Source organism: Amblyraja radiata, unplaced genomic scaffold (assembly GCF_010909765.2).
Source record: "Amblyraja radiata isolate CabotCenter1 unplaced genomic scaffold, sAmbRad1.1.pri scaffold_20_ctg1, whole genome shotgun sequence".
Taxonomy (NCBI): Eukaryota; Metazoa; Chordata; class Chondrichthyes; order Rajiformes; family Rajidae; genus Amblyraja; species Amblyraja radiata.
The window spans coordinates 110,794-120,729 of NW_022630501.1; the positions used below are offsets into that span (position 1 = coordinate 110,794).

Sequence of the window (9,936 nt, forward strand, 5' to 3'; positions counted from 1 at the left end):
TGCATAAATGTTCGATCAATGTACGACATACGCTTATCCAATTCAAAACATTACATAGACTATATTATTCAAAAACTAAATTAAATAAAATCTTTCCTAATGTTTCACCAATCTGTGATAAATGTCTGTGTCAAGAAGCTACCATAGCGCATTCTTTTGTCTTTTGTACAAAAATCCAAAAATTCTGGTATGGAATATTTGATATTTTTTTCAAAATTAATTAAAATAAAACTGGTACCAAAACCAGAATGGATGATTTTTGGAATATCGGAAGGTATCCCTGAATTAAACGTGTATCAGAAGAATTTATTCAATTACGGGCTAATAATGGGAAAAAAGCTCATACTTAAATTATGGAAAAATGCGCGCACACCAACAATAAAAATGTGGACATCAAATATGTTTGAAACATTACATCTGGAAGAGATGAGATTCCTCTTAGCAGGTAAAGCAGACCAATTCCAAAAGACGTGGTCTACGTTTATGAACCTATTACAAGCATGAGGTGCAATAGTAATTTAAAAAATAAATAAATAAATATATGGTATCAGGACCTGGCAATGGGAGGTAAAACAACAAAAACAGACTTGGTTGGTAGTCCCCTTTCTGCGGAGTTTAATGTTATAATAGAGCGATTGTCCCTACTTTCTTTTTCTTTCTTTTCTAGGGTCTACTTTCTTACTTCACTTCCTTCTCTAACTTCTTTTCTAAGGGGCTTTCTTTTCCCAACACTCTCTTGCACTTCACGACTCTTGCGCACTTTCTTTACTTTCCTTACTTCTATCTTTTTCTTAAAGCTTAAAACAATGAAGCGGTACAAAAAAATGTATTAAGATATATGTGTTGTGTATTATTGTAATTTACCGTACTTCTAATAAAATTAAAAAAAAAAAAAAAAAAAAGGAACATTAAAATATGTGTATTTGGCAATGTTCAAGTGGGATGGATTGAAAATTCTCTGGCAGGCGAGGAACCGAGACTTCTTTTGGGTGGCACATGGTGACTAATGAGCCATCATTGAAACCATTGCTTGAGCCTGGTATTTTCAATGTTCATTAATGATTTTGACAAGGAAGTAAATTTAATATTTCTAAGTTTGATGACATGAAACTGAGAGTAATTAGGAGAAGCAAAGAGGATGCAAAGAGATTTCCAGATGATCTCAGTCAATAGACAATAGACAATAGGTGCAGGAGGAGGTCATTCTGCCCTTCGAGCCAGCACCGCCATTCAATGTGATCATGGCTGATCATCCCCAATCAGTACCCCGTTCCTGCCATCTCCCCATATCCCCTGATTCCGCTATTTTTAAGAGCCCTATCTAGCTCTCTCTTGAAAGCATCCAGAGAACCTTCGTCCACCGCCCTCTGAGGCAGAGAATTCCACAGATTCACCACTCTCTGTGAGAAAAAGTGTTTCCTCGTCTAAATGGCTCTAAATACTCCTTATTCTTAAACTGTGGCCCTTGTTCTGGACTCCCCCAACATCGGGAACATGTTTCCTACCTCTAGCGTGGCCAAACCCTTAACAATCTTATATGTTTCAATGAGATGCCCTCTCATCCTTCTAAACACCAGAGTGTACAAGCGCAGCCGCTCCATTCTCTCAGCATATGACAGTCCCGCCATCCCGGGAATTAACCTTGTAAACCTACGCTGCACTCCCTCAATAGCAAGAATGTCCTTCCTCAAATTAGTGACCAAAACTGCACACAATACTCTAGGTGTGATCTCACTAGGGCTCTGTACAACTGCAGAAGGACCTCTTTGCTCCTATATTCGATTCCTCTTGTTATAAAGGCCAACATGCCATTTGCTTTCTTCACTGCCTGCTGTACCTGCATGCTTACTTTCATAGACTGATGAACAAGGACCCCCAGATCCCGTTGCACTTCCCCTTTTCCCAACTTGATGCCATTTAGATAGTAATCTGCCTTCCTATTTTTGCCACCAAAGTGGATAACCTCACATTTATCCGCATTAAACTTCATCTGCCACGCATCTGCCCACTCCCCCAACCTGTCCAAGTCACCCTGCATTCTCATAGCATCCTCCTCACAGTTCACACTGCCACCCAGCTTTGTGTCATCTGCAAATTTGCTAATGTTACTTTGAATCCCTTCATCCAAATCATTGATGTATATTGTAAATAGCTGCGGTCCCCGCACCGAGCCTTGCGGTACCCCACTAGTCACTGCTGGCCCCGCACCGAGCCTTGCAGTATCCCACTAGTCACTGCCTGCCATTCTGAAAGGGACCCGTTAATCCCTACTCTTTGTTTCCTGTCTGCCAACCACTTCTCTATCCATGTCAGCACTCTACCCCCAATATCATGTGCCCTAATTTTGCCCACTAATCTCCTATGTGGGACCTTATCAAATACTTTCTGAAAGTCCAGGTACACTACACCCACTGACTCTCCCTTGTCCATTTTCCTAGTTACATCCTCAAAAAACTCCAGAAGATTAGTCAAGCATGATTTCCCCTTCGTAAATCCATGCTGACTCGGACTGATCCTGTTACTGTTATCCAAATGTGCGGCTATTTCATCTTTTATAATTGACTCCAGCATCTTCCCCACCACCGACGTCAGGCTAACTGGTCTAAAATTCCCCGTTTTCTCTCTCGCTCCTTTCTTGAAAAGTGGGATAACATTAGCTATCCTCCAATCCACAGGAACAGATCCTGAATCTATTGAACATTGGAAAATGATCACCAATGCATCCACTATTTCTAGAGCCACCTCAATGAGGACCATGGGATGCAGACCATCAGGCCCAGGGGATTTATCATCCTTCAGTCCCATTAGCCTACCCAATACTACAGTATTTCTCGCCTCATGCAAATTTATTTCTATTCCTCTACCCCCTTAGATCCTCTGTCCTCCAGTACATCTAGGAGATTGTTTGTGTCTTCCTTAGTGAAGACAGATCCGAAGTACCTGTTCAACTCTTCTGCTATTTCCGTGTTGCCCATAATAATTTCACCGTGTCTGCCTTCAAGGGACCCACATTTGACTTTGCTACTCTTTTTCCCTTAACATATCTAAAGAAGCTTTTACTGTCCTTCTTTATATTCCTGGCCAGCTTCCCCTCGTACTTCATCTATTCAGCCCATGTTGCCCGTTTTGTTTCCTTCTGTTGTCCTATGAAAGTTTCCCAATCCTCTGGCTTCCGGCTACTCTTTGCTGTGTTATACATCTTTTCTTTTAGTTTAATTCTATCCCTAACTTCTCTTGTCAGCCACGGTTGCCTCCTACTCCCCTTAGTTGAGAAGAAATCAGGAAGTAAAACAGCCCAGAGCTCAAAATAGACGAATCATTGTGGTTGAATTGCATAAAAGCTCTTAATGCAGCCTTAACCATTGCTCTGTAATTTGCTTCAGGTCCTGAATGTGATTTGGGGAAATGCAGAATCCCTCATTGTTCTTGGGATCTGTCAGATCTTTATAAGCTACTGAATGAGCTTGGAAAACACAATAATTATACCTTGAGTCCTTCTAAACTCACATTTCCTTTACATTTTAAAATAAACTTTAGGCAGAATAAAAACAATTTACAAAACTATTTTTGAACAAAACGATCCTGACCCAAACCATCACCTAGGCATGTTCTCCACAGATGCTGCCTGACCAGCTGAGTTACTCCAGCACTCTGTGAAACGTCACCTATCCATGTTCACCACACAGAGATGCTGCCTGACCCACTGAGTTACTCCAGCACTCTGAAACGTCACCTATCCATGTTCTCCACAGATGCTGCCTGACCCGCTGAGTTACTCCAGCACTCTGTGAAATTTCACCTATCCATGTTCCCCACAGATGCTGCCTGACCCGCTGAGTTACTCCAGCACTCTGTGAAACGTCACCTATCCATGTTCTCCACAGATGCTGCCTGACCCGCTGAGTTACTCCAGCACTCTGTGAAATGTCACCTATCCATGTTCTCCACAGATGCTGCCTGACCCGCTGAGTTACTCCAGCACTTTGTGTCTTTCCTCGGTAAACCAGAATCTGCAGTTCCTTGTTTTATACAAATCTAAAACAACATAACAACATCTTCAGACACTTTCAGTGTCTCTACATTCAATAGTGTCATACTCAATAGCGTTAGCATTTATCTTTACAATAAACACCCTTAACACTCAAAGGTACACAAAATTGCTGGGGAAACTCAGCGGGTGCAGCAGCATCTATGGAGCGAAGGAAATAGGTGACGTTTCGGGCCGAAACCCTTCTTCAGACTCGCTCCATAGATGCTGCTGCACCCGCTGAGTTTCCCCTGCAATTTTGTGTACCTTCGATATTCCAGCATCTGCAGTTCCCTTTTGAACACCCTTAACACTCATGTGGTCCCCTGTGGTGATATCCCTTCCCTTGTATGAGGGGTGTACCCACCAGGCTCATCCCTCAATGTCCAGCAGGAGAAGGTCCCTAGACTGTGATCCTCCCCCACAGAGTTTGTATGTTGGTTGCACCAAGCTTCAGTGTGGCCCTCAGCACATTTTCCTGCAGTCTGGAGTGGATCAGTCAGGTGGCAACATTCCCTGATGGGCCACACTTTGACATATCGTTGCTTCATTCCTCAGCACAGTAACAGTGTGTGGGAGATGGGGCAATGTTCCTGACCTTATAATCCAGCCTTTGACCCACAGTGAGCAGCACCAGAACAGAAGTATTGCAATTGAAGTTTTATCATTGCAAACAAAAGAGACACTTCCTCACTTACATTCAATGGCCTTAACATTGAAGGCAAACATACCATACACCTTCTTCACTACCCTAACTACTTGTGCTGCCACCTTCCGTGAGCTATCAACGTGGACTCCAAATGCACAGAAGATATGTGTCTCAAACTGGCTCCGTCTAAAATTCTCTGTTATTTCCCACAGGAATCCACAAAATGAGGCCCAGGTTTCTCTGCAACAGTTTGCCTGCAGGTTTGATGTTGGGTGTCTTTGTTTTCCTGCTTCGACCAGTTTCCACACAGAGTAAGTACTTTCTCTTCACCGGCCACAATCACCTTGCATTAATTATCATTGTCCGTGTAAACCCGCACCCTATTGGCAATCTCACTTTCCTCTCCACATTCCACAAACCACCCCATCCTTGCTGGAGCTCTGTTTCTGAGCCTCTCCCATTAGCTCCCTCCCTCCCCTTCCCCAGCCCCAACATGGTCCCTTTCAAAGCCAGAAATGGCCCCCGGTGAGTAGTGTGACACGGTTGTCCACACCATCCTCCCCAACATCTCCTCATCACAGTCCAGGTGGGTGGAACTGCCCTCGACTTGTCGATCCAGTCGCAGCCCGAGAACTATCCGCAATGTCTTCACTTCACACTCCAGCACAGTTCCCTCGGGCATCCTCCGATAATCTACCATGGACCCCTCCTATTTCTCATCCTCACGCTGCCCTTCGGTGACATCAGCTGAAGTTTCACCGTTGCTTCCACAAGTTGACTGTGGGCACCAGCTCGATCTCGCTAGCACCTCCCTCAACCCCTCCATAGTCTCCACATTCCTAGACTACACCTGGGACATCCAGGGCTGGATGAGCAGACTTGCCCCCCAACTGAGCACTTTGAATCCCAAAGCCGTTGTCTTTAGTCCCACCACAACCCCTTTCTCCAGCCAGCAATTCCATTCCATTCAAATGCCAGAATATTTGGGGGTCAGACTGGTGATTCACTGGCAACAAACCAGGCTCCAGGATGGTGTGTTGCCTCCCTGGTGCCAGGGTCCAGGATGTCTCCCAGCAGCTGTGGGACATTCTCAAGGATGAAGGTGAACAGCCAGAAGGCACAAATGGGATGAGGTCTGATAGTTTCCCTACCACTGACATGAGTCTCACTACATTAACAACTCTCCAACCCTTCCACAAACCCACCTGTGGCCAGAGAACACACACAGATCTTTATCAAGGCTCGCTGGGCTCGTCATCTCCAGATTCCTCCCGGTGTCATGTGTTAGTGAAGGTAGGAATAGGAAGAAAGGACAGATGAATGTATGGCTCAGGACTTGGTGCAGGGGGAAGAGATTCAGATTCAGATCTTTTGGTCATTGGCATCTCTTCTGGGGCAGACGTCACCTCTACAAGAGGGATAGTTTGTATCTGAAATGGAGGGGACCAATATGTTTGCAGGGAGGTGTTACCAAGAGGGCTAAACTGGAGAGGCAGGGGGGTGATGGCAAGGTGGAGATGAAGATAAGTAAGTCTCAAAGGAAGGACAGACAGAGGGAGGTGAAGTTATATAGTGAGACTGATGGGTGGAGGTTTGTTCATTTCAATGCAAGGAGCATTGTGGGCTAAGTAGATGAACTTTGAGCCCAGATCGCTGTTGGTGGAATATGATGTTGTGGTAATTGTGGAATTATGGTTGTGACAGGGACATGATTAACAGCTCAATGTTTCATGTTTCTATGGGATAAAGATGGGGGGGATTGCTCTATTAATCAGGGAAACGATCTTGTTGGCACTCAGAGTGGAGACTCTGGATGGTTTGTCCACTGAGGTGATATGGGTAGAGCCATGTGAAAATAAGAAAGGTGCAAGCAATCAAACGGAATTGTATGAGAGGTCTCCCAAGAGCGAGCAGGAAATAGAGGAACAGATGTGGACACAGATTACTGAAAGATTACACAAATGGATGTATTGGGGGGTGACTAATGGTATATCCAATAGGATGTTTTATAACAATTGTGAATAGTGCCACGTGAGAAAGGAATCCAAAATGGACCTTGTGTTGGGAAATGAGTCTGGCCTGGTGACTGATGTTTTAGTGAAAGAGTATTTTGGAGATAGTGAATACAACTCCATAAGTTTTAAGATTGGTTTGAATAGGGATAAGTCTGGACTGTACGACAAGGCAAGGCAAATTACACCATTATTAGGCAGGAGCTTGGAAGGTACACTAAGAGCAGTTGTTATTAAGTTACTCCAAGTCTGAGATTGTGAATTGTCTGAAGGTCAGTTGATCCAAACTCAAGACCGGCAAGCTCCAGTAAGGAGGAGAGATAAGACTGGCAAAGTAAGGGACTGAGATGACCAAATACATTTGTAAATATGGTCAAAAATAGAAAGGAAACATATGCAAGGTTGAAGAATATGATAGCAGAGATGGCCATTGAGGAATATAAAGCAAGGAGGAAAGAACTCAAGCGGGTGATTAGAAGGGAGAACATAGGCCACAAAATGGCTGTGGTGTTTTGGAGTAAAGAAAGTTCCAAGGCTTCTTATACATACATTAAAATCAAGATGGTAGACAAGGAGAAGGTGAACAAGGATAAATGAAGGAAACTGAAACTGGAGTTAGGGGATGTAGGTGAGGTGTCAGATAACTCCAGGGATGAGAGGAGCAAGGGAAAAGGAAAAATATGTCAGTAAAAAGGTGGGGTGGATTGTTTAGGGATTTGTTGCCTGAAAGTCAAGAATTCAATGTTCATGAGGTTGTCAGATACCCAAGAGAAATATGAAGTGAGATTTCTTCAGTTTGCATGTGGTCTCACTGGCAATGGAGGAGGCCAAGGACAGAAAGATCAGTATGGGAATGGGAGTTAAATGGTGTATTTGTTTAGAGAGAGAATTCAGCGAATTAAAGAGCTGTGACTCACATGACAACAGTAGGAAATAATTGGAAAGGATTCTTTGGGATAGAATTGATTCCCATTTGGAACAAAATAGATGAGGGGACTAAAGAGGGCATGACGTTTACGTGGCATTGTCTACAGTGATTTTAATAAGGCACTTGGTAAAGTCCCCCATGATAGACTGATGCTGAAGATTAATAAACATGGGATTAACATTGAATTGTTTGTCTGGATTCAGAATGGGCAGACTAGAAAACAGAGGAAAAGGCAATATTCAGGCAGGATTTCTGTGACCAGTGGAGATCTATATGGATCTCTGCCAGGACCACTGTCGGTCATCATTTATACAATGAATTTAAATGTAGATGGGTTGGTTAGTACATTTGCAGATGTGAACAAGATTGCTGCACTGTGAACAATGATGTTAAAGTATCAAAGTATGTTGTAAAGTAATGAATGGGATTTAGACCAGCTGCAGAAATGGGTGGACAAATGACAGATCAAATTTAATCCAAGCATCTGTGAGGTGTTGCACTTTGGGAGGTTGAATATAAGGGGAAGATATACAATTAATGGCAAGGCCCTTAACAGCATTGATGTACAGAGCGACCTTGGGATCCAAGTCCCAAACTGTGAAAATGGTAATACAGGCAGATAGCGTTGCAAAGAAGGCAGATGGCATGCCTTTGGTTGGATCATTGGGTATAAGAGTCAGGATGTGATGCAGCTTTGTAGGACTTTGGTTAGGCCGGATTTCAAGCATTACATGCAGTTCTGGATGCCCCAAAAATGCAGATGCAGAGGCTTTGGAGACGGCTGAGAAGGTTGACAAGAATGATGCCTGTGTTACTGGATATTAGCTCCAGGGAGAGGTTGAATAGACTTGGATTGTTTTCTCTGGAATGTTAGACATTGAAGTGAGGCATGATAGAATGATACCATATTATGAGCGGCAAGGTCAATGTAGACAGTCAGAATCTTTTCCCCAGGATGGAAATATCAAATACAAGAGGGCATGGGGGGCTTTTAGGTGAGAGAGGCAAAGTGTGAAGGAGATGTGAAAGACAAGTATTTTACAGAGTGTGGTGAGTGGCTGGAACGTTGCTGCTGGTGGTGATGGAGGGAGATGTGTGAATGGGATTTAAGAGACTTTTGGATAAGCACATGGACATGCAGGGAATGGAGAGATATGGATTATGTGTAGGTAGGTAAGAGTTGGTTGTGGCATTATGCTCGACATAGACCTTGTGGGCCGAGGGGCTTGTTCAGGTGCTGAACTGTTCCATGTTGTAATTCACTGTGGAATGAGGAGCAGGCAGGGAGGCAGGAACATGTTTATTCTGTCCCAGGTCTGTCCGACAAGGGCCGGGGATGCGGTGTGTACAGGATCGGCCTGATCTCCACCCACATCAGGAAACTCCGTCACATGGAACCCGTCACAAACGCCCTTCGTCTTTCTCCCACTCACTCTTCTCATGTCATGAAGTATCCCTGGATCAGGCCAGGTTATTCCAGCCAGCTGTGTCCGTCTCACTGGAGGTTCTGTGGGAGATCAAAACTGGATTCTGGAAATAAATGAAATTCAAAATGAATAATAACAGGCATGGAGTGGAGGAAATGTGCTTAAAATGTTAATTCCTACAATTTTCATATTTCCAACAGAAATCAGAAATCAGATTTATTTCTTGGATAATGAAGGCGACATTGTGTTAAACGGACCGGACAATCCTGGGAGTGACACTGTTGTCTGGGAATGGGAACCACACTCAGGGCGGGGAAAACAGACAGTGGTAACTCTCCGCGTCCAGTACAACGGCACGTGGAGCAAACAGTGGGGCAATGGCTGGGGAAACACAGACAAGAACCAGGAGGTGGATGTGGATGGCCATACTGGTAATCTGGCAATAACAAAACCCACATTTAAATGGTCAGGATTGTTCACTTTGACTGAAACACATCCGAGGAACCAGATCCTGAAACAATATGAAATATATGGGATGAAAGGTGAGTGGGTGAGACATGGATCAACAATATGTTTCTCTGTAAATAATGTCACGTGTAATGATGAAATATGGCGGGAATTGTGAAACTTCTTCCACCCGATGAATCTCCCAATGAAACAATTGGGGGAAACATTTTTCTTCATTGATTCTGTGGGCCTGGGGTGAGATTGTCGAGCGAGTGAGTGACACTGCTGCTCAATGTTACCCAGTGAACCAGGTCCATGCCTCACTTGGTTGTGATCCCAGAGGAAGTCCATCATCTGTGGAACTTACACTGGTGGGAGAGTTCCCACCTTGAGGGCGGTCGGGGGAGACAGGACAGGGACAAATGGACAAACGTATCAATCCAGTT

General features: G+C 44.0%; 1 protein-coding gene across 1 annotated transcript in view; it reads left to right on the forward strand.

Annotated features, from left to right (window-relative positions):
* Positions 1–9,668, forward strand: part of LOC116969854 — a 31,693-nt gene extending 22,025 nt beyond the window's left edge. The window contains exons 2-3 of the mRNA XM_033016621.1: positions 4,889–4,987; positions 9,244–9,668. Of these exons, the coding sequence (XP_032872512.1) occupies positions 4,889–4,987; positions 9,244–9,668 (524 nt within the window). The remainder of the gene's footprint in view (positions 1–4,888; positions 4,988–9,243) is intronic.
* The last annotated feature ends 268 nt before the right edge of the window (positions 9,669–9,936 follow it).